At 51.2% G+C, this 23,362-nt stretch overlaps 2 protein-coding genes across 3 annotated transcripts in view; one reads left to right on the top strand and one right to left on the bottom strand.

The window, feature by feature from the left end:
- The window catches only part of ALDH9A1 (aldehyde dehydrogenase 9 family member A1), a 17,371-nt gene extending 8,650 nt beyond the window's left edge, over positions 1–8,721 (top strand). Inside the window, exons 7-11 of the mRNA XM_023745859.1 lie at positions 770–958; positions 1,189–1,276; positions 4,393–4,534; positions 7,091–7,203; positions 8,019–8,721. Of these exons, the coding sequence (XP_023601627.1) occupies positions 770–958; positions 1,189–1,276; positions 4,393–4,534; positions 7,091–7,203; positions 8,019–8,113 (627 nt within the window). The 3' untranslated portion in view covers positions 8,114–8,721. The remainder of the gene's footprint in view (positions 1–769; positions 959–1,188; positions 1,277–4,392; positions 4,535–7,090; positions 7,204–8,018) is intronic.
- Positions 8,722–12,557: 3,836 nt separating this feature from the next.
- Positions 12,558–23,362, bottom strand: part of MGST3 (microsomal glutathione S-transferase 3) — a 24,678-nt gene continuing 13,873 nt past the window's right edge. The window contains exons 1-6 of one of the 2 annotated variants that reach the window (XM_023745861.1): positions 16,943–16,967; positions 16,081–16,204; positions 15,152–15,225; positions 14,635–14,692; positions 13,472–13,544; positions 12,558–12,807 (exon numbers count right to left, since the gene is read on the bottom strand). In XM_023745861.1, coding sequence (XP_023601629.1) covers positions 12,671–12,807; positions 13,472–13,544; positions 14,635–14,692; positions 15,152–15,225; positions 16,081–16,197 — 459 coding nt within the window. In that variant the 5' untranslated portion in view covers positions 16,198–16,204; positions 16,943–16,967 and the 3' untranslated portion in view covers positions 12,558–12,670. Of the gene's footprint in view, positions 12,808–13,471; positions 13,545–14,634; positions 14,693–15,151; positions 15,226–16,080; positions 16,205–16,942; positions 16,968–23,362 lie in introns of those variants that run through there. The other variant, XM_006104691.3, reaches the window with a different exon arrangement.

The raw sequence follows: 23,362 nt of genomic DNA, 5'->3' as shown, positions 1-23,362 counted from the left end.
AAAATCCTGATTTCTTGTTTTTTTTAATAAAACAAAGCAACAGACCTTCCGGAGGATTAGACCCGGAAGTCGGCATCCCCCCCAGCTTCCAGAAGACTCTCATGTGCAGTCAAGTTGAGAACCACCGCACAGAGAATAGACTCTGGCCCAGTGTTTCCAAACTTGGCTGCACATTAGAATCACCTGGGAATCTTTTTAAAATCCCGATTTCAGGGCCTCTTCCTCCGGAACTAGGAAACAGACAAGCCCCTGCCCTCCCTTACCCCCCAGTGTCTTATGTCCATTAGTTATGGTTATATGGATGCATACAAGTCCTTCGGTTGATCTCTTACTCCCCTCCCTCCTGTCCCCCAACCCTCCCTGGCCTTCCCACTGCAGTCCGACAATCGGTTTGAGGCAAGCCCTGGTTCTTAACTGTTTTTACTGTCCCCTCCCATTCTTACCTCTTACTCTTAAATATGCAGCCCAGTCGAGCAGCTGATGTGAGCAGACAGGAGAGGGTCTGGGGTCCTCTGGTTTGTTAACGGCCTTAAGAAAATTTAAACAAACACAAGAAGATGTAAGTATCTCAGGGTCACACAGCTTGTGCTGCAGGTGTGATGTGTCCACAGTCACACTAAAGTGGCTCCTCTTTAGTAGGGGGAGCTTTGATAAATGGAACAGACCTTTACAAAGGTGTAGTGTGTTCTTTGTAAGCTTTAACATGGGATTTTTTTCCCTTTTCCTTTTTTCTTCTTTGCACGCTGATACATTTTTATTTCTTTTTCAGGTTTGCTGTAATGGCACAAGAGTGTTTGTGCAAAAGGAGATTCTTGATAAATTCACAGAGCAAGTGGTGCAACAGACCCAGAGGATAAAAATTGGAGACCCCCTTCTGGAAGGCACCAGGATGGGCCCCCTCATCAACCGGCCACACCTGGAGCGAGTCCTCGGGTTTGTGAAAGGGGCCAAGGAGCAGGTGAGGAAAGGAGCGGGGGGCTGGGCCGGGACCCGGCGAGGGGAGGGCAGTTCCTCCCACCCCCGGGCGCAGGGCCCTTCCTGAGGCCGGACCCCCTCCTATAGCTCGCGGGGTCTGGGCCGGGGTCCCGCTCTGTCCTTGCGATGGAGCGGCTGAGTCCGTTTGTCTAGGACTGCACGTGGGGGTCGCACGTGTAACGGAAAGTATGCATCTGTTTTCCTTTTTGGCAGGGGGCTAAGGTGTTGTGTGGGGGAGACCCATACGTACCCGAAGATCCCAAGCTAAAGGATGGATATTTCATGAGACCGTGTGTGTTGGGTATGTGCTCTTCTTGTTTGCTTTTAAACCGTTTGAATGAAATAGCAGATGGAAGAGAGTTTCTGTACAGCATGTGTAAGGTGGCAAGCGAGGGTTGGCAAATGGCGTGTCCCCACCACTCGGATTTCGGAAGTGGGAGTTCTCCGTTACCGTCACAGCCCGTGCGCCTGCCCCGGGGCAAGCGGGTGTGCTCGGCCACCGGGACTCACTGTGTCTCCCCCGTTGTTCCGGAAGCGGAGCTCGAGAGGAAAGTGCACATTGATAAAAAGTACTGAATTTCATTTGTCAGGAAAGGCGGTCAGGAATGTGTCTTGCTTTGAACTATATGGCATCAGTATGTCAGACAATATGGTAGCATTTATAAAAGTTGTCTTTTAAGGATTCTCAGCACCTCCTTTCAATCTAAAAACCTCCTGGTCTGGGCAGTCAGGTATAAGGTTATCCTACTTCCTCGGCCAGTTACCTCCGTCCTCGCTCAGGGTGACCCTGCCCTGGAGGTCGCTGTCCTTCTCCTGCCTGGTAGTGTCCCCTGAGCTTTAGCAAACCACCTGCGGGTTGGAGTATGTTATGTGATCCTTGCAGCTTATCCTGAGGGAGACCCGGCTGGTTTTGTCCCCCAGGCCGAGGCGGTGTCAGGTTCCCCACCTGTGTTCCTCGCACTAACCTGAGCCCCCGCCCAGGAAGGTCTGCGTCTCAGAGCTGCGGCCTGACGTTCGTACCGGGGATTCTCCGGTGGCTGCTGAGTGAACAGGAACAGTTGGCGCCTTTTAGATAAAACATAGTTGACCCCGTATGTGCATGGAACAGGGAGGAGCAGAGTCACCTCATAGTGTAACAGCGGCTTCTCTGGATGCCGGGGCGGAAGGCGGTTTCTGTTCCGCTGTGTGCATTGCTGAGTATTGCAGATTTTATGTATTTATTTATTTAATCCTCACCTGAGGATGTTTTTCCATTGAATTTTTTTTTTTAAAGAGAGAGTGAGAGGGAGGGGGGAGGGAGAGATAGAAACATCGATGTGAGAGAGACACATCCATCAGCTGCCCCCTGCACATGCCCTGCCCAACTGGGCATTGAACCTACAGCCCAGTTACATGTCCTTGACTGGGAATCGAACCCATGACCCTTCAGTACACGGCCTGATGTTTAACCACTGAGCAACACCAGCCAGGGCTGAGTATCACAGATCCTAATTTTTCATTTACTTAATATTGGGGACTAAAGTCGAGTGAGTCACGTTTCGGGCAGGAGCCTTTTCTTTTCTTGTATGTCAGCTGCTCCTTATCCCTCCTCTCTTCCGACGGAACCCAGAGCTCGCCGCGCACGGAGCCGCTCTGTGGTCCCAGCCTGCATCAGATCATAATTGTCTTCTGGAACTGTTGAGTAGGAACATTTTGGCTAATGGTTTCCCTAAAAATCACACATGGATGACTAGTTTCCAAAGAGTTAGAACATAGTAAATCACACTTAAACGCCATCTAAAGATGATTTAATCCTTAAGTATTCATACGCTCTAATCCACATCTTAAGAGATGTAGACGTGTCATCTTTGTAGATGTGTGAACAGCTGGTTATAGACTTTGGCTCCTATCGAGCTGGTGTTGGTAGGAGGTTCTCAAGCTGTTCTCTGGCCTTCATGCTGCTCACATCATAACACGGCCTTGTAAGGCACACGTCTCCCTTCGTGCCGTGACCGCTGTGTCTGGGTGTCTGGCCTCAGGGACAGGGCAGGAGGCACCGCTCTCTCCAGAATCACCGGGCTCAGTTCGATGTGTAAATAAGTGTGCTTCTCTACATATGCATGTTGTGAAATGTCAAGTGTGAATTACATCATTGTAAAGAATTGGCCTCTTGCCCAGCCAGTGTTGCTCAATGGTTAAGCTTTGACCTAGGAACCTAGAGGTTCGATTCCCGGTCAGGGCACATGCCTGGGTTGCAGGCTCAGTCCCCAGTTGGGGGTGTGCAGGAGGCAGCCAATCAATGATTCTCTCTCATCATTGATATTTCTATCTCTCCCTTCCTCTCTCTCTAAAAATCAATAAAAAGATTTTTAAAAGTAAAAGAATTGGCCTATTAAAGGAACTTAAATACATTTTCATATCAAGTAAACACCCCATTGGTTATTTCTAAGGTTATGTTTTTATAGTGGAACTTTCTTTTTTTAAAAAGAAAAATATTTTATTGATTTTTTACAGAGAGGAAAGGAGAGGGATAGAGAGTTAGAAATATCGATGAGAGAAACATCGATCAGCTGCCTCCTGCACACCCCCAACTGGGGATGTGCCTGCAACCAAGGTACATGCTCTTGACCGGAATCGAACCTGGGACCCTTCAGTCCACAGGCCGACGCTCTATCCACTGAGCCAAACCGGTCAGGGCGAACTTTCTTTTTTTGTATCTAATTCTATCACAGAGTCATTAAGAAAATGTGGGAAGGTATAAAAGACAATCATTTATGTAACATTTAACAGAAATTGGGACAGAGCCCTTAACATTTGTATCTTTTTCAGTGAATGGTGTTTATTTTTAATGTTTTTTTAATTGATTTCAGAGGAAGAGGGAAACATCAATGATGAGAGAGAATCATTGACCAGCTGCCTCCTGCATTCCCCTCCACCCCCCCACCCCTGTTGGGGATTGAGCCCACAATCCGGACATGTGCCCTGACTGGGAATCGAACTGTGACCTCCTGGTTCGTGGGTTGGTGCTCAACCACTGAGCCACACTGGCCGGGCCTCTGTGAACGTTCTTTCACGAGCATTCGCTTAGTAAATTCCTTTAGAAACGTTACCTCGAGAAGCTTGGAGAAGTTGGTCCCGGGGTGTGCATGGCTCACGCGGCCCTGTCCTTTGCCTGGACGCCGCTTTGTGGGCCAGTTGTCGCTGCTGTAAGTGGTGACGGCCCTGTGTGCGTGCTGGTCACTCGGTAGCGTGTCTCGTAATGAACTGAAATGTGGAGCTAGTTACCCCAAGCCTGTGACTGAACACACTGTCACGTTGCCACCCCGTGGGAGCGCCCTCTGGAGCCTCTCAGGCTGTGTGTGGACTGTGTGTGGACGAGCACGTTTTGGGGGTCGGAGCAGTGGTTCCCCACGGCATCCTGTCTCCCGCTGCCCGCAGGTAACTGCAGGGATGACATGACCTGCGTGAAGGAAGAGATCTTCGGGCCCGTTATGTCCATTCTGTCGTTTGACACCGAAGCGGAGGTTCTGGAAAGAGCCAACAACACCGCTTTTGGACTAGCCGCCGGCGTCTTCACCAGGTACATGGGGAAGGCCCCCCGCTGGCTCTAGGGAGGGGTGGAGGGGTGCTGTCTGCTCAGATGGGGCCTGAGCTGGCTCCCCCGCGGGTCTGCCCACTGCGTTTCCCCGGCGTTTCCTGTAAAGTCAGAAGATGCCCAAGTAGCATTGTGTAGTTTGCCCTCAGTGGCCACAGTCCTGCTACTGAGCTTAAATTGAGCTGTAAACTTGGTTGATGAAAATGCTACCCTTCTTTATTGGTTTATGGAGTTAGTATTTAGCGCTGGCCCCAGGGTCCCAAAGCATGAGTGTCCACGTGCAGGACTTTGGAAACCTGCCGGTGTAGGGCTGGGCCGCGCTCCAGAACGTGGGTGCGGGCCGCCAGCGCCTCCTGCTGGGGACGCACTGCAGCACGGGGAGCGGTTTTGTTTGTGTGCATTTGGGTCTTCCCAGGCTTCGCCGCGGTGAGCAGGGCTCTGACCCATGTCCTGTGTGAGCTTCAGCCACCGCAGTGAGTAAGAGGTGGTTTGGAAGCAGTGTCTCTGCTTGACGATACGCAAACTCTGCATAGTTGTTGGGAGTTATAGGCAGTTTTTTTTTCTTTTCTGTTTTATTTAAAGGGGCTCTAATGAGAAATCATCCTTTTTAAAAATTTTTATTTTATTTATTAATTTTTTTATTGATTTTGGAGAGGAAGGCAGAGGGGGAGAGAGATAGAAACATCAATGATGAAAGAGAGTCATTGGCTGCCTCCTGCATGCCCTGTGGGGATCAGGCACGCCCCCTGGGCATGTGCCCTGACCGGGAATCGAACCCAGGACCCTTCAGTCGCAGGCCAGTGCTCTATCCACTGAGCGAAACCCAGGGCTATTTATTGATTTTTGAGAGAGGAACGAAGGAGGGGGGAGCGGGAGAAGGGGAGAGAGGGAGAGAGCAAGATCTGTGTGAGAGTGAAACATGGATTGGTTGCCTCCAGTATCTGCCCTGATGAGGGATTGAATCCGCATCCTAGGTGTGTGTCCTGACCAGGAATTGAGCTGCACCGTATGGTGTACGGAAGGATGCTCCAGCCACCAGAGCCATACCGGCCAGGGCTTAGGCAGTTTTCTAAGACTGCTTCACACTTGGAATTTTTCTGTTGCTTTAGTGATAGACAAGGTTCCATTTTTTTTCACTTTGTGGCCGGAACTTGGGAAGGAAGACACGTCTCCCTGATGATCTGATGTAATGGCTCTGCTTGAGCTCCGAGGAGAGGCTCAGGAGCTGCTTCTTTAAAAAACAAACAGCCCTGGCGGTAGCTCAGCTGGTTAGAGCATGGTCCCGATACACCAAGGTTGTGGGTTCAATCCCTGGGCAGGGCACATATAAGAATGAACCAGTGAATGCATAAATAAGTGGAACAGCAAATTGATGCTTCTCTCTCTCTATCTCTCCCTCCACCTTCCTCTCTCTAAAATCAATCAATAAATTTAAAAAAAAACAACGACCAAAACAAACAACAGCCCTGGCTGGTTTTGCTCAGTGGATAGAGCGTCTTCGGCGTGTGGAGTAAAGTGTTTCGGGTTCGATTCCGGTCAGGGGCACCTGCCTTGGTTGCAGGCTCCTCCCCGACCCAGGACCTGGACGGGGTGCATGTGGGAGGCAACCCATCAATGTGTTTCTCTCACATCGATGTTTCTCTCTCTCTTTCCCTCCCTGTCACTCTCTCTACAAATCAGTGAAAAAATATCCTCGGGTGAGGATTAACCAAAACCAAAACAAACAAAAAACTCAAATAAAAAATTTAGTTTTCAGGGTAATTTTAGGTTTACCATGATAGTGAAAAGGTACAGGATTTCCCATCCGCCCCGTCCCCCACATTCACAGCTTCCTTAATATCTGCCCCCTACAGACAGTCCATTCGTTATGATGAACCTGTGTGACCGTGTCATCACCCCAAGTCCAGTTTACACTGGGGCTCCCTCTCAGTGGCGTCCTCTGTGGGTTTGGACAAAGGGCAGTGACCGGGACCCCCCCTGGGGTGGCACATCGAGCAGCGCCCCTGTCCTGACGGCGGCGTGAGCAGCTGCGCTGTGACTGCATCAAGGGGCGGCCACAGTACAGGCAAAGGAGCCACGCCTACGCCTTTACCGGCTCGAGGGGGATCACTCACAGGCTGAGCAGCTCACCCACGTAAAATGCACACCTGGGTGCTCTCAGTGTGTTCACAGAGCCGTGCAGCGTCACCATAGCCTAACGTCAGGAGGTTTCCATCAGCTCAGGACAGGGAGGCGAGCTTGTTGTCCTGCCCCCAGCCCGCAGGTCTCCTGCCTGTCTCCGGACTGGCTTGCTCTGAATGTTTTCTGTAAATGGGACCACACGCCTTTAGCTTTCACTGACTTCATGTTTTCAGGGGTCTCCCTGCTGTAGCAGGTGTCGGCCCTGCTCCTCCCCACTCCCCAGGAATTGCCCGTGCAGGTCTCTTCCGCACCGTGTCACGTTGGTGGGCGTGTGGTGCCCGTACTTGCGGCTGCTGTGAGCGGTGGTGAGCGTCTGTGTGTGATGGTGGGGCTCCAGGTTAAGCCTTGTCTTCCCTGCAGGGACCTCCAGCGCGCTCACCGCGTGGTGGCCGAGCTGCAGGCCGGCGTGTGCTTCATCAACAACTACAACGTCAGCCCCGTGGAGCTGCCCTTCGGCGGCTATAAGAAGTCAGGTGAGAGCTGGGCCACCAGGTCTCCAGGGGGGCTGTCGTCATTAGTCCCTGTTGACCAGGGTCCCAACCTGTTGGCATCGTCACCGCTCAGATCGGGGGTGCATCTCGGGAAGGTCTGTCATGTGGGGAGAGTTCCTTTTCCTCGCGGCTGTGAGCGCCGTATTATGGCCACCACAGGGCTGGCCGACGTAGGAACCGGGTGTGTGCCGATGAAGCAGTGGGTGTTAATCTGACAGTTTGATTTGGTCTCTCCCTGGCGTTCCTGAATCACAGTCCCCTAGTCATCCCCGTCCCTCCGGGGACCAGCCGAGCGGGGCACCGGCCAAGAGCAGAGCCGGAACGGGGCCGTTTTGTTACTGTGTAACCGTCAGTGCAGCGGAAGTTGGTTGTGACCTGCGGCTTTGGAGTGGTGCCCACGGGATGAGGGAGAGACGGAGGGTGGCCAGCTGTGCTCAGGATTAGCAGGGGGCCTCTGTCACCTCTGAATGGTGCCCCCTGGAGACGTGCACTTTTGGGGACCGCCTGTCCTTAGGAGGCGAGCCTACCTGTCTGGGGCAGGGTGACAGGAAAGGCCAAGCAGGGGACGTGCCCTTCCGCACGGAGCCTGGTCCCGGCTGCGGGCAGGGTCTTGGCCTTGCTGGCCCGGCCACTCCCCACGCCGCTCGTAGCTGGTGTCCCCGGGGGAGGGCTTTCTCTCTTAAACGTGTTGCTTCCGTGTTCCTCCGCAGGCCTGAGGGCAGTGCCTGTCTCCGCGGTCACTGTGACCTTTCAGATGTGCCGTGAGGGCTCATCGTCACCCCTTGTCTTCCTTGCAGGGTTTGGCAGAGAGAACGGCCGGGTGACCATTGAGCATTATTCACAGCTGAAGACGGTGTGTGTGGAGATGGGTGACGTGGAGTCCGCTTTCTGAAAGGCGGCCCTGAACCCCATGGACGTGCCAGGCTGAGCCTGTGAGACCGGCGGAGGCCTCGCACGGCACCGATGCGTCCTGGACGCATTCGCGTGGGTCCGCGCCTGGCTCAGCGTCGCTCTCGTCACTCAGGCCTCTTCCCTGAGGCTTGCACAAGTGCCTTGGTTCTAACGGAGAAGCAGTGAGTTCCCACAGCGGGGACTCTGTGCCTTCCTGAACCACTGAACCCCTTCTGGAGACGGACCAGCGCTGTGCCTCCGACCCCTGCCCTCTGCTGTCTCTCGCTTGCCTGTCTCGCTTGCCTGGAAGAACGCATTCCTTTTAGGTTCCGTGGACCCACGGCAGGTGCTGTTGGCTCCCGGCTGCCTTAAGCTCTGGCTCCTTGTCATTCTACTGAAAGCTGACGATCGGGAAGGGAGGGGACTAGGTACTGGGCGGGTCAGCGGTGAACGGTAACTGCAGAGAAAGGTTTTGTTCCTGCGGGGCCGCGGGAGAGGACACGTCCTCTGCTGAACTGCAGCTTGCTGTCTGGACGCAGTGGTTCCCCATTAAAGTACAAATTGTTTGCACTTGTCCTAGAGCCAAATAAATCACGCTGTTCATCCTTCCAGTGTCGTGTTTTGAAACGAAACAACTCTCAAGGTCATTTAGGACACGGGATGGGCTGACGTGAGATGCATGTAACAGCTCCTAGGCCCTGTGAGCCTCGAGGCTCTGGGTGCCTCCCACCCTGGAGAGCTGTCAGGTCCTGGTGACCTCAGGCTGCGGGGTCCTCTTGGCTGAGACCTGCACGGCTAGGGTTCAGGACCTGAGGGAGGGGCCGGCGCACAAATGAAAATGCTATACAAGAAATAGGAATTTAGAAGGCATGGGGGCAGGTGGAGCCTCTTTCTTGAAGAGGCACCGACTTTCTGGCCTGGTCCGCCTTTTATTCACTTGAATACACATTTGCCCTTTAGCAATGCCTATGGGCAGGTCAAAGGTAAAGTTTGATAAACAGTAAAAGGATTATCAGGTTAGGGAATTGCCTTGAGCCATTGAGCCCACAGCAGGGCAATATTAGGCTGATTTTCAGCCCTGCTGAATATCAAAGTCATTGGCCTTACAATGTTTCTTTATGCATTAATATGCTAACTGCCGTTGGCTTTAGCCTCTGGCACCGCTACCTTTCAGGGGAATGGCTACCAGCTACCAGCTGTATTAGTGCTTCCCAGAGAAACAGAACCAGTGGGATAGTTCCATCGACTTGTGTAAGAGGAGGTGACTGTAGGAAGGGCTCGCGTGACTGGAGCCGAGAGGGCCCAGCACCTGCCGCCTGCAGGTTGGACCGGGGAGCTGGAGGTGTAGGTCAGTGTGAGTCCCGGGCTGAGAGCAGGAGGGGGTGGGGTAAGTCAGGCCGAGCCGAGAACTGGAGCTGATGTCCCAGGTGGAGGTGGGTGGCCCACGCAGGCAGACAGCGAGCTCGCCCTCTGCAAGGACTGGACGTTGGGAGGACCCTCTGCTTACCTAGGCCGCCAATTCAGACACTTACCTCTTCTGGAAACACCTCCCAGACACACCTGGAAATCGTGTTTCACCAGCCACCTGGCATCCCTGAGCCCAGTCAGGCCAACACCGTCAGGCTGACATGGAGAATTAGCCCACGGGACAGACAGCTAGCCTAGCAGCCAGAGGCCTGCGTGGGCCTATGAGCTCTGATGGCAGGTGCGTGCCTAGAGGATGGGACCGGGGATCAGCCCCTCGGTGTTTGCACAGCGGGCACGTGGGGTGCATGGCACGGCCAGCAGAATGGTCTCAGCGTGTCTGGGGGACCCCCTGTGGCTTACATAGGCGGAGCTGCCTGGGATGACAAGTGAGCAGGGGGAGGGGCCGACGTCTGAACTCACTGTGTTCCCGCTGCCGCACCTTCCACTCAGCCCTCACTCCTGGGAGAGGGGGGTCCTGCACAGGCCAGGTCGTGAGGATCAGGACGAAAGGAGCAGGACAAGGCCAGCGCGTGAGCTGATTTGCACCTCCCGCTCCCCTTCCCCATCCCCAGACTGAACTCAGTGGATTAGTTTCCTACGACTCCTCTTCACGTTTCCACTCACATCCATGATCTCCCAGCTCTGGGGTCGACGTTGGAAATGGCTTCAGGGGCACAGCCAGGGTGTTGGTGCCACGCTCCCCCCGAGGCTCTGGAGGTCATGGGCTCCCTCGCCCCCTCCAGCCCTCAGTAACTTTTTGCCTCGCTTGGCTCCCGGCCTCCTCTCTTCACAGCCCACAGCTGAGCATCCTCCGTCCTCTCTGCTCCGACCGCCTTCCTCTTCCAGGGACACTGTGATTGGGGCCCATCCAGACGGTCCCTATCTCTCCTCTCAAGATCCTTGTTTGTCTTTGCAAGGTCTCTGCCACGTACGGGGACATGCACAGGTTCTGGGGACGAGACTTGGCCACACGGGGGGAGCGTTACTCAGCCGGCCACACAGCACAGTGTGTTCCGGGGGGCTGTCCGCTGTCCCGTTTGACAGATTTCCCTGAACAGACACCTTGTGGTTGAGGAAACACCTTCCGAGAGGAGTGACTCACGCCCATGGGCCCCACCAAGGATACACGGGCTGATCCTGGAGCCGCCCCCTCTCACCTGGAGAATTTGTGGGATGTGCCCATTTCCCCAGAGTCTTTTTTTTCTTCTATTACTTTTCCTTTTGAGAGTCAACACCTTGCTGACTGGTTGCGAGACAACTCATGTCTGCACTTACATTAAGTAACTTTAAGGCCTGAGAGCAATGCGTAGTTTTAAAATTACTTAATGTGAGTGCAGACTCAAGTTTTCTCATGACCGGCCAGCAACGTTTGACACGGAAACATGAGTTGTCTTGAGAGCGGGCAGCACGGTGAGAAGCAGAGGCCCCCTCCCTCCGCAGCGGACCTCACCCCCGAGGGAGCTGCTTCTCCTGGGATCGTGTTGGAGGGAATAACTGCCAACTAACCCAGGACTGGGATGAGGCCACGTACAAATGGGTCCGACTCGGGGCCTGGAGATGCATTGTAAGTTGTCTTTGGTTGGCGGATTCCTGGGCTGGAGGTGTTTACAGAGGGCGTTTGGGGGATTGTATTAATGCAGGAAACAAACAAATGCCTCATGTTGGCACCCTCCTTGCCAGCTCGGAGGGCCCTGATCTTATGTGGCTCTTCAGGGACCTGCAGATGGAGAGGGGCGGCTCTCCCCTGGGCAGAGGTCGCCGCCGGCCCCTCTCCGGCTGCCCTTCACTTCAGGCCCGTGGCCCTCTGGCGGCCCCAGCAAGGGTCTGGCAGAATGCGTGCCCAGGCCTCGCAGAGAAGGCGCAGCTGCGTCCTCCCGCTTCTCCCAAAGCAGAACCCACCGGCCTCTGACCCTGGTGCTGAGCTGGGCTCTCCCTGGAATAACACGATTCCTTGGCTTTTCTTCTAGCCAAGCCCTCTCTTTGTTTTTCTTTTCAGGGTGTGTGTGTGTGTGTGTGTGTGTGTGTGTGTCCGCAAAGGGCATAAAGGAGACCAGGCATCTGCTGTGTCGCTGCGCTGTGAAAACTAGCAGAGATCAGTCCGCGGGAGCGGGAGTGGTCTTTCCAAGTAAGTCAGAAATCACCACGCCCATGGCGGTTAGAGGAAGATCTAGACTCCTGCGGGCCCCCAAAGAGCCGGAACTGCCTGTCCCTGGGCTCAGAGGGGACTCGGTCTGTGATGGACTGAAGGGCTGGGGGACAGGCCCCTCAGCGGCCCAGGGACCTGCGGAGCTGCAGCTCCCGCCACAGACCTGGGGCTCAGAAGCTGCATTTTGGCAGGTGACTCCCTGATGTTTGTTCACCAGGCTTGTGGAACCAGGGTTTCAACTTCTGCCACACGTTAGAATGGCCAGAGAAGCCGTAAAACCACTGAGGTCTGACTTAGCTGGTCTGGGGGGGAGAAAGAGAAACATCTATTGGTTGCCTCTGTACTCATCCCAACCAAGGACCAAACCCAAAACCTAGCCCTGACTGGGTATCGAACCATCAAACCCTCAGTGCACAGGACGATTCTCAACCACATGAGCCCTCTGCCTGCCTTCAGTAGAGATGCTGAAGAATTCTCATTGTTATCCTACGTAGCTGTAATCTCAGATCCTAACCACAGCCTAACTGCCTTGACCATCTGATCATTAAGCTCTCTGTGTCCGCAGTATCCCACCACGTACAGCACGGACCCTGAAAACGGGCACCTCTTCAACTGCACCCTTCCTCTCTGAGCCCAGTTTTCACAGCTGCCAAGGGTGCCAGCAGGGGGCAGGGTGCCAGCAGGGGGCAGGGGGCAGGGGGCAGGGGCCAGGGGTAGGGGGCAGGGTACCAGCAGGGGGCAGGGTGCCAGCAGGGGGTGGGGGGGGGCAGGAGTAGGAGCAGGCCGCTTATTTACATAAAGACTCAACAGAAAATAAGTCACAGAGTCAGGGTTACTTAGGAGGCTGGTGCCAGATAAATTTTATTATATTTAGAAAAAAAAAGTAACTGGAAATAAAAGTAAGTCATTCAAAATGAATGAGAGTTTTTAACACCCTGCCCACCCTTAATGGCAGCACTTGGACCCACCGCCCAAGCCGGTTTTAACCCAACCGAGGTGCTGGAAGGCGGAGCACACAGTGGTGCCCATCAGGCCGAGGAGGGCGATGGAGCCCAGGGCCCCCCTGCTCCGCTTGCTGGGCTCTGGAAGAGAAGGGGGAGAAGGAGAAGTTACGGGCAGCTCCACAGGGTCACCATCAGCGTCCGCAAGCCCTGCCCTCCGGGCGGCAGACCGCCTGGTCAGAGAGGTCAGCCCACCTTCTGCCACGCCAGGCGTCACGCCAGGGCTGCTTGGGCCTCAGGAAGTTACAGCACAGTCATGGGAACTGCGAGGCCCGGACCCGGGCCATGCCGCCCTCTCCTTTAAAGACGCAAGGGCAGCAGGAGCCCTCTCCCCTCTGTCTGCCGGCCCCCAGGCGTGAGGAGCAGGGCCCGGAGTCACACTGCCTGGCTCCGAGTCCTGGCTTATAGTTTCCACCCAGTAGCTCTGTGACGTAGAGAGAGCCTTCATCTTTCTAAGCCTCAGTTTCCCCATCTGTGAAAGAAGATGCTATTACCTACATCACAGAATTGTCGGATGTTTTGAAATAGCGAGATGCAAAGTTCTTAGAGCAGCAATGGACACAGAAAATGCTCGATAAAGGCAAGTTTTGTTACTATTCAAAGGTGAGTAAAAAGAAAGACGGTAACGGACGTTTCACCTAAACCTCCAGTTCCACCCCCTTTCCTTAAAGCCCTGCTAAGAAGGGAGACGTAGCAGCCTCAGGTTTGCACTCTGCTTCCCTGGCGGGAGTCCGCGTGGCCTTACCGCCTGTGTAGTAGCCGTAGGCATAGAGAACTCGTCCCACGATCCAGGCCAAGCCCAAGCCCGAAACGACTCGCTAAAGAAAGGGGTGGGGGAGGGACATGTTAGTGTTTGCATTCAAGGAATAGGCAGAGCTGTAAGCTGTATTAACATTGTTGACCACACAATGTTTTAGCAAAAAGTTAATAATTTCACTCGTGTCATGAACTGCAGACATGCTATTCTGGCCGCTGGTGTGGACCGAGGGCTGTGGAGGCCCAGTCCCAGAAGGGGAAACGCCTGTCCTCAGTCAGGACGCGGGTAAGAGGACACTTTCTGGCCAAGGCAGGACCAAAAGGCAAGTAATCGGGCTCAGGAAACGGGCTTGATTTACACAAGGTAGAGGGCAGACCACCCCCACGGCCCCCAGGGCTACCGTGGCCTCCGAGGCCCATCACCCCCTAACGGGCCACGTCATACACTCAGGTGCCTACAGTCAGGTCCCTGAGACCAGGCAGCTGGTTGGTTCACCGCCGTCACCTCGGGCGACCAGTGAGTGCTTGTTGCAAGAATGGATGAATATGCAAAGTAAAACAGAGTCAGACCTGGTTCAAATTCTGACTCTTCTATCCTGTAGCTAATTGACTTTGAGAAGGTTACACAGTATCCATGATGTTTCCCCTCATCTGTGAAAAACCCACAACGGAAAATCTGCCTGCTTTAAAGAACTCTGTTCACACAGACAATGGGGTGGTGAAGGTCTGGGGCGGGGGCGGGGTGGGCTGAAGAGGGTCGATGGGGAGAAAGGGGACATATCTAACACTTTCAACAATAAAGATTAAAAAAACACACAGGGTTCTGCCCAGCCGGGCGTGGCTCAGTGGATGAGCATCCACCCAGGAACCAAGAGGTCACTAGTTCGATTCCAGTCAGGGCACATGCCCAGGTTGTGGGCTCCATCCCCAGTAGGGGGCGTGCAGGAGGCAGCCGATCAATGATCCTCTCTCATCATCTATGTTCCTCTCTCTCTCTCCCTCTCCCTTCCTCTCTGAAATCAATAAGAATATATTTAAAAAACCAAAACCACAAAAACTCTGTTAGCAGTAACTGAATGAAATCCTTTTAAGTAAATACGCAGGGCCTGGAGGAAATACGTCGGATCCCAGATGACACCTGGAACAACTCACCGGGTGGTACACACCTCCCACCGCGAGGAAAAATAAGAAGGGAGGGTACACTTCCAACCTGCAAGAGACAGAAAGACACTTTTAGAAAGTGCCCCCAGTCAGTGCGGAGGGGCTCTTATAAACACTGAGGAGGGAGACCAGCCACCGCCCGCCTCGGGCAGAGGGGACGAGGAACAGGAGCGGGGGCGCCGTCTGCCCAGCCGCGAGGGGCTCTGCGGGTTTCCCTGCAGAGCGCAGAGCCCTCGCTCCCTGGGCTGGGGGACTCGGTGTCGCCTAGAGCGGTGGCTACCCCTCCTGCGGGGGGTGCGGCACGGAGACAGCCTTGGAGGGTCACTCAGGACACCACCATTCCAGCTGTTTCTTGTGCTTACTGTCCAGTCTGCTCACTTACAGGTTTTTAACTGATACTTTTAATGAGTGCCCGTGATCCCCACCGTCGCTCTCTCAGACAGGGCGCTACGGGCGGGGGCGGGACAGAGGCGCCCCTCCCGGCGTCTGGTGCCGAGGCCACACTCACGTGTTCTGGTGGGCTCGCTGGATGCAGTTGAAGAGGTGCCCGTTTTCAGGGTCCGTGCTGTACATGGTGGGATACTGCGGACACAGAGGGCTTGCTGATCAGATGGTCAGGACAGTGAACCTGGACGCTAATCTAGCCCAAGCTTCTATGTCGGCTTAATTGTCTACAGTGACCGGGGCTGGGTCCTCAGAGGCAGTCACTCGGGCTGTTAATACCCAGGGGTCAGGGACGGAGGCAGCTGAGCCACGGCCATCGCGGCCGGGTTTCTGACACATCGCAGACACCACAGGGAAGACCCTCCCACAGCTCCCGAGGGTCCCGACAGGGGCAGCAGAAACAGAGGAGAGGTTTTGACGGGCACTCCATTAAGAAAAGGAAAGGAACTAGGGACTAGTAAGAGCACTTAGAAGCAGCTCGAGTCAACGATAAGTCACTAAACAGAAAGACACCTAGAACCGCTCCCAGGCCAACGGCAGCGGCATCCTCTGGACCAGCCAGAAGGAACGGGGATCTGATGGGCTCTCGCCAGTCCGGCAGCTCAGGCCAGTGCACAGCAGCACCACCCACGCTCTGCATGGAAACAGGACAGTGGCCTGGGGGCGCCACGTCGGGAACAGCACTGCCTTTGAACCCTCCGCAGAAGCATCCCCCTTCCTGGCGAGCAGCTCCGGCCCAGCAGGCTGTCCCCTGGCCGCCCACCTGGCCTTTCTGCAGGAGCCGTGAAACCAGCCCCCCGCAGCGCCCGCATTTCCTGCCTTCTTCCTGCCGGGAAGGGGCAGCCTTTCTACAAGGTCCAGTCCTCACGCTGCCGCCACTGACCACTCGCCTCGCCCTCGCCCTCGCCCTCGCCTCGCCTCGCCTCGCCTCGCCTCACCTCCCCCTCCAGGACGGGAAACAAGTTCTCGCCCAGACCACGTGTTCCCACTCACCTCCACCTTGTACTTCTTGCGGGCCTTGGAGACGTTGATGGCGAGATGCGCTACCATGATGAAGCTGGCGGCCCCGGTCAGGACCACGAACCCGTACTCCTTGGAGAGGACGGCCATCTCGGCTCTGCAGGGAAACAGCAGGGACACCAGCCTGTGGCGAGCGCGGCAGGAGCAATGCACACCGGCAGGTCGCAGGGGCGTGACGAGGCCTCGAAGTGGCTGGAGATACTGCTGTGTCCACGCACAGAATTTAAAACTATAAGGATGCAGCCTTCACAGACAGTCCTCGACATTATCGTCCTCTCCCTCTCGTGCTGGGTTCTCCATCAACACGAAACGAGGAGCCGTGTCTAACCTCTGAGCTGCTCCCGGGGCAGCCTCCCGCCCTCTCCAGGATGGACCCAGTGGGAAGGGCTGTCTCCATGAGTCAGTACTAGCGTCACTCCAAAGCGTGGAAAATCAGCTCATAGCCATTAGAACAGAAATACGGGCTGGATTCTGCAGACCCTTTGAAAACGAACGGCTGAGCTTCCCCATCTGCCCGTATCCTTGGGCTGCTGGGCCATTTACAGGAAGCTGCCTCCGACTGTCCCAAAACAGTGAAACCAGCGCATTTGGTTCAGGTCAAAGTTTGCAAGTCGAGAGTCGGCTTCCAGACCCAAATCTTTGGCCAGGGCGCCGGGCTCCCGGGCGGGTGGGCACATGGTGTGCCTGGGCCGCACCTTCAGCTCATGGTCGCTCTCCCAAGCCCACCAGCGCTAGGCTACACATGAGGCAGGGAGGCGCCGCGAGGAGGGCAGAGCCAAGACCAGGGAGGCCTGAGAACCCTCCCCAGCCTCCGAGCAGCCAGGCCCACACTGACCTGGTGCTCAGTCCTTGACCTCTGTTCTCCGACTTGCAAGGACTTGGGTAGGAGAAGCGGCAGGACTAAGTGCCTCTCGAGCAGGAGTTTCTACTGCAGGCAACGGCCCCTCAGAAGCAAGTGCCCAGAAACCTACTGTTCGAATCGAGCATGTTCCACTCGTTCCTCTCCCAGAGCAGAAATGCAGTTTGGGAGTTAGGCCCCGGGCCACCACTGCCCTGGCGCTTTGCTAAGGTGACGGTGGTGGTTGCAAAGGGCTGCGTCAGCGGGAATGGGAGTGCCTGCCCCCCCCCCCCGAGGCTCCCCCTGCAGGGGCCGCAGACACCTGGACAGGTGCAGGAGCAAGGCACCCACCCAGGGAGGAGTCCCGCTCCCTCGCCAGGGGGCCGGCACTCCCGCGGCTGGGATCCTGCCAACACAGAGCCAAGCTCCGCTGAGGCCGCCGCTAAGCTCCCAGGAGGGAGTCTGGCCAAGCACTGACTGTGTGCTTAGAGTACCTGTGGGGTCGATGCCACCCCGGGTGGCTTTCAGGAACGTTACCTCCAACTGAGGTAACGCTTGCCACCTGGCACAGTCCTGGAGTCCAGCATGTGCCGTCCGTGTTACAGTTCCCTTCCCCTCAGACCGCCCAGAGAAACCATGGGGGCAGCTGGCTGGCTGGGCTCCTTGGGCAGGAGGTCAGAACCCAGGAGAGAGTCCCACCAACAACACAGAGCAGGGTAAGGATTAAAAAAGGATAGAGAAGCTGTATAGCCTCGGAGGCCAACCCAAAAACACTGCCACCCAGAGGCTGAGCCACAAACTGACTCTTAGGGGAATACAAATTAAGGCAGACTGGATCACAAATACGGCCTGCTTTAAAATCAGGACTGTGATTTACAACACGGAGGAACAGTGTAATGCAGGGAAATTCAACACTCTCCTAAATACCTGGCAGGACTAAGGCGAACCAGGCTGAAGAGTAGAAGAACCGAAAGACCATCACTACTGCAAATTTCTTTTTCTTTTTTATTTTTTTTATTTTTTCGCCTTTTTACTAAGAAACCATTTTTTTTTCTTTTTCTTCTTTTTCCATCACCTGATCTTACCCTTTCAATTACCACATTTTTATTTTTAACCAGTATTATTACTGCTACCATTTTACCATTTTTTAAAGTGCCATTTTATTTTCTCTTTATTTTCTTTTGGGATTAGTGTTCTCCATTCTATTTTCATCGTTCCTTTAGCATTAATTTTCCCTATCTCAATTTCACCTCTTTGCTAAAACCCTCTTCCTTACTTTTCCCCTTTTGGTGTCCTGTTTCTCTTACCCTATTCCTGCTTCAGATTTTCCCAATTCCTTCTTTTTACCCCCTGTCTAATTCCACCCTACTTATATATCCTATTTCCAATCTACTGCTCTAAATCCTTATATACCTATTCTTTATCCTTCTTCACTTTCCAAACATTTTTTTTCTCTTATCTTTCTATTGTTTTCTTGATTGTTGAATATATTGGGCTTTGTTTTTTTTTTATTTATTTTTTTTTTGTTTTGTGTTTTTTCTTCTTCTTTTTTAGGACTGGTTGTGAGGTTGTTTTTCTTTTTCTTTTTCTTTTTTTTTTCTGCTGGTTTTTCTCTTCCCTCCCCCACCCCACCCCGGTTATTTTTGTGCTTCTGTTTTCCCTTACCCCTCTTGATATTATTGGTGGTTTGTAGTTTGCATTCATCTCCAGGGATCTGTTGCTGGAATTTGTTGAGATTAGTGGCAGTTCTATTGGAGTTTGCTCCTCATACAAATAGTCTCTTCCCCGCTTCTACTTCATTCTCTTTTTTCGCTCTCTTTTTTTCCCCCCTCTTTTTTCCCAATTCTATTTTTGCACTCCTTTTTTGTTTGTTTTTTTCTTATTTTTCTTTTCTGTTCTCTCTTTTATCTTCTTCTCTTCTTTCTCCCTTATCCCCTAATTCTCTTAATTCGGGTGGTCACCTTTATTTGGGGTTATTAATATTGTGAATATACTTGTGTTCAGTGCCTGGTACGTTGTGCCTTGCTCTGTTGTATTTTGTGCCTTTAAATCAACGCAGCAGATCCAAGCAACAGCAGCCCCCTGATCACCGCAGCCTCCTGATCACCACAGCCTCCTGATCACCACACCCTCTGTCTGTGGAACAGCAGCTGTACGTGAAGCCTCCCCCCACCAGCCAGAAGAGCCAACACAGCTGTGAACAACACCCACCAGAGGAGCTGCTGCCAACTGGAAAGCAGCTGCTACCGCAACTGTCTGAGCAGCAACCACAACCCAAGGAGCCCCTGCCACCCAGGGAGCAGCCACTGAACATCTCAACATCTACATATGTCAGCGAGATCAAACATGGGTAGGCAAAGAAACCCCCAAAGGAAAGAAAAGGAGGACTCGCCAGAAAAGCAGCTAAGTGAGACAGAGATATGCAACATGACGGAAAAAGAATTCAGAATAAGGTTCCTAGAGTACATGCACCAGATGTTCAAGAAGCAAGAAGAAACAGATGAAAAACTCAACTACTTATGCAAGAAGCTAGAAGAAACAGATGAAAAAATCAACAACTTAAGTAAGTCCCAAGAAGAAATGAAGAGCGACATAGCTTCAATAAAAAACTCCATTGAAAGTATCAACAGTAGACTGGGAGAAGCGGAGGACCGAATTAGTGAATTAGAAGACAAGGAAGCAAAACACACTCAAACTGTACTGCAAATGGAGAAAAAAATTAAAAGACAGGAGGAGAGCCTAAGGGAGCTTTGGGACAACATGAAACGAAACAACATACGAATAATAGGGGTGCCAGAACAACAGAAAGATGAACATGGATTAGAAAACCTATTCGAAGAAATAATATCAGAAAACTTCCCTGAGGTGGGGAAGAAAAAAGTCACACAAGCCCAGAGAGTCCCAAACAAGGTGAACCCAAAAAGACCCACACCAAGACACATCATAATTACCATGGCAAATGTTCAGGACAAAGAGAGAATCCTACAGGCTGCAAGAGAGAGACGGAAAGTTACATATAAGGGATCTCCCATTAGATTATCAAATGATTTCTCAACAGAAACACATCAGGCCAGAAAAGAATGGACGGAAATCTACAAAGTAATGCAAAGCAAAGGACTGAATCCAAGAATACTCTATCCAGCAAGGCTATCATTCAAAATTGAAGGGGAAATAAGAAGCTTCACAGACAAAAAAAGGCTAAGGGAGTATATCACCACCAAGCCAGCCATACAAGAAATGCTAAAGGGACTGGTGTAAAAAGAAGAAATAAAAAGCTCAGAAAGAAAACAGCCACACACAAAAAAAGAAATGGCTACAAGCAAGTACCTTTCAATAATAATTTTAAACGTAAACGGACTAAATGCTCCAACCAAAAGACATCGAGTGGCTGAATGGATAAAAAAACATGACTCATACATCTGCTGTCTACAAGAGACCCACCTCAGAAGAAGGGACTCACACAGACTGAAAGTGAAGGGATGGAAGAATATCTTTCAGGCAAATGGAAAGGAAAAGAAAGCTGGGGTAGCAATACTTATATCGGACAAAATACATCTCAAAGTGAAGGCCATAACCACAGATAAGGAAGGCCACTTCATAATGCTAAAGGGATCAATACAACAAGAGGATATAACCCTGATAAACATATATGCACCCAATGCAGGAGCACCCACATACATAAGAAAACTTCTGGAAGATATCAGGGGAGAGATCGACAACAATACAATCATAGTAGGGGACTTTAATACACCACTGACATCACTGGATAAATCCGCTAGACAAACAATCAGCAAAGAAACAGCAATCCTAAATGACTCACTAGATCAGATGGACTTAATTGACATCTTCAGAACACTTCACCCCAAAGCCATGGAATATACATTCGTCTCAGGTGCTCATGGGACATATTCAAAAATAGACCACATATTGGGTCACAAGCAAAGTCTCCACAAATTCAAGAAGATTGAAATCATAAAAAGCATCTTCTCAGACCACGATGGCATAATGTTAGAAATGAACTACAAAAAAAAACAACCCAAAATACTCAAACACTTGGAAGCTGAATAGCATGTTATTAAATATTGATTGGGTTACCAATGAGATCAAAGAAGAAATTAAAAGCATCCTGGAAACTAATGACAATGAAAACACAACAATCCAAAACCTATGGGACGCAATGAAAGCAGTCCTGAGAGGGAAGTTTATAGCTCTACAGGCCTATCTCAAAAAGCAAGAAAAAATGGTAGTAAATCATCTAACTCTACAAGTCAAAGAATTAGAAAGAGAGCAACAAGAAAACCCCAGAGTGAGCAGAAGGAAGGAGATAATAAAGATTAGAGCAGAAATAAATGACATAGAGACCAAAAAGATAATACAGAAAATCAATGAAACTAAGAGCTGGTTCTTTGAAAGGATAAACAAGATTGACAAACCTCTAGCCAGGCTCACCAAGAAGCAAAGAGAGAGGACCCAAATAAACAAAATCAGAAATGATAGAGGCGAAATAACAACAGACCCCACAGAAATACAAATGATTGTTAAAAAATACTATGGACAGCTCTACTCCAACAAACTAGACAACCTGGAGGAAATGGACAAATTCCTAGAAAAATACAACATTCCAAAACTCAATCAGGAAGAATCTAAAAATCTCAATAGGCCAATAACTATGGAAGAAATTGAAGCAGTCATCAGAAAGCTTCCAGCAAACAAAAGCCCAGGGCCAGACGGCTTCACAGGGGAGTTTTACCAAACATTCAAGGAAGAACTAAAACCTACCCTCCTCAGACTACTACAAAAAATTCAAGAGGAAGGAACACTTCCAAGCTCATTCTATGAAGCCAGCATCACCCTAATACCAAAACCAGGTAAAGACAACACAATGAAAGAGAATTACAGGCCAATATCCCTCATGAACATAGATGCCAAAATCCTCAACAAAATCTTAGCAAATCGGATCCAGCAGTACATCAGAAAGATCATACACCATGACCAAGTAGGATTTATCCCAGGGATGCAAGGATGGTACAATATACGCAAATCAATAAACGTGATACATCACATAAACAAATTGAAAGAAAAAAACCACATGGTCATATCAATTGATGCAGAAAAAGCATTCGACAAAATCCAACACCCATTTTTGATAAAAACTCTCAGCATGGTGGGAGTAGAAGGATCATACCTCAACATAATAAAAGCCATATATGACAGGCCCACAGCCAACATCATACTCAATGGACAAAAACTAACACCATTTCCCCTAAGAACAGGAACAAGACAAGGATGCCCACTCTCACCACTCCTGTTCAACATAGTCCTGGAAGTATTAGCCATTGCAATTAGACAAGAAGAAGAAATAAAAGGCATCCAAATTGGAAAAGAGGAAGTAAAACTGTCCTTATTTGCAGACGACATGATATTATACATACAAAACCCTAGAGACTCCGTCAAAAAACTACTAGACTTAATACATGAATTTGGCAAAGTAGCAGGATACAAAATTAACCCCAAGAAATCCAAGGCATTTCTATACACCAATAGTGAACTTTCAGAAAGAGAGATTAGAAAAACAATCCCATTTACCATCGCACCAAAAAAATTAAGCTACCTAGGAATAAACTTAACTAAAGAGGTAAAAGACCTCTACTCAGAAAACTACAGGACATTGAAAAAAGAGATAGAGGAAGACATAAACAGATGGAAGAACATACCGTGTTCATGGATTGGTAGAATCAACATCATTAAAATGTCCATACTACCCAAAGCAATCTATAAATTCAACTCACTTCCCATTAAAATACCAACGGCATACTTCACAGATCTAGAACGAACTCTCCAAAAATTCATCTGGAATAAAAAAAGACCCCGAATAGCTGCAGCAATCCTGAGAAAGAACAAAGTAGGTGGGATCTCAATACCAGATATCAAGCTGTATTACAAAGCCACTGTTCTCAAAACTGCCTGGTACTGGCACAAGAACAGACATATAGATCAGTGGAATAGAATAGAGAGTCCAGAAATTAGCCCGAACCAATATGCTCAATTAATTTTTGACAAAGGAGGCAAGAACATACAATGGAGCCAAGATAGTCTCTTCAATAAATGGTGTTGGGAAAATTGGACAGATATATGCAAGAAAATGAAACTAGACCACCAACTTACACCATACACAAAAATAAACTCAAAATGGATAAAGGACTTAAATGTACGACAGGAAACCATAAAAATTCTAGAAGAATCCAAGGGCAACAAAATCTCAGACATATGCCGAAGCAATTTCTTCACTGATACAGCTCCTAGAGCAGTTGAAACTAAAGAGAAAATGAACAAATGGGACTACATCAAATAAAAAGCTTCTGCACAACAAAAGAAACCATCAACAAAAACAACAAGAAAACCCACTGCGTGGGAAAA

This window comes from Myotis lucifugus, unplaced genomic scaffold (assembly GCF_000147115.1).
Source record: "Myotis lucifugus unplaced genomic scaffold, Myoluc2.0 scaffold_590, whole genome shotgun sequence".
Lineage (NCBI taxonomy): Eukaryota > Metazoa > Chordata > Mammalia > Chiroptera > Vespertilionidae > Myotis > Myotis lucifugus.
Note: the sequence above shows the minus strand (reverse complement) of the source record. Positions and strands in the feature narration are given on the sequence as shown.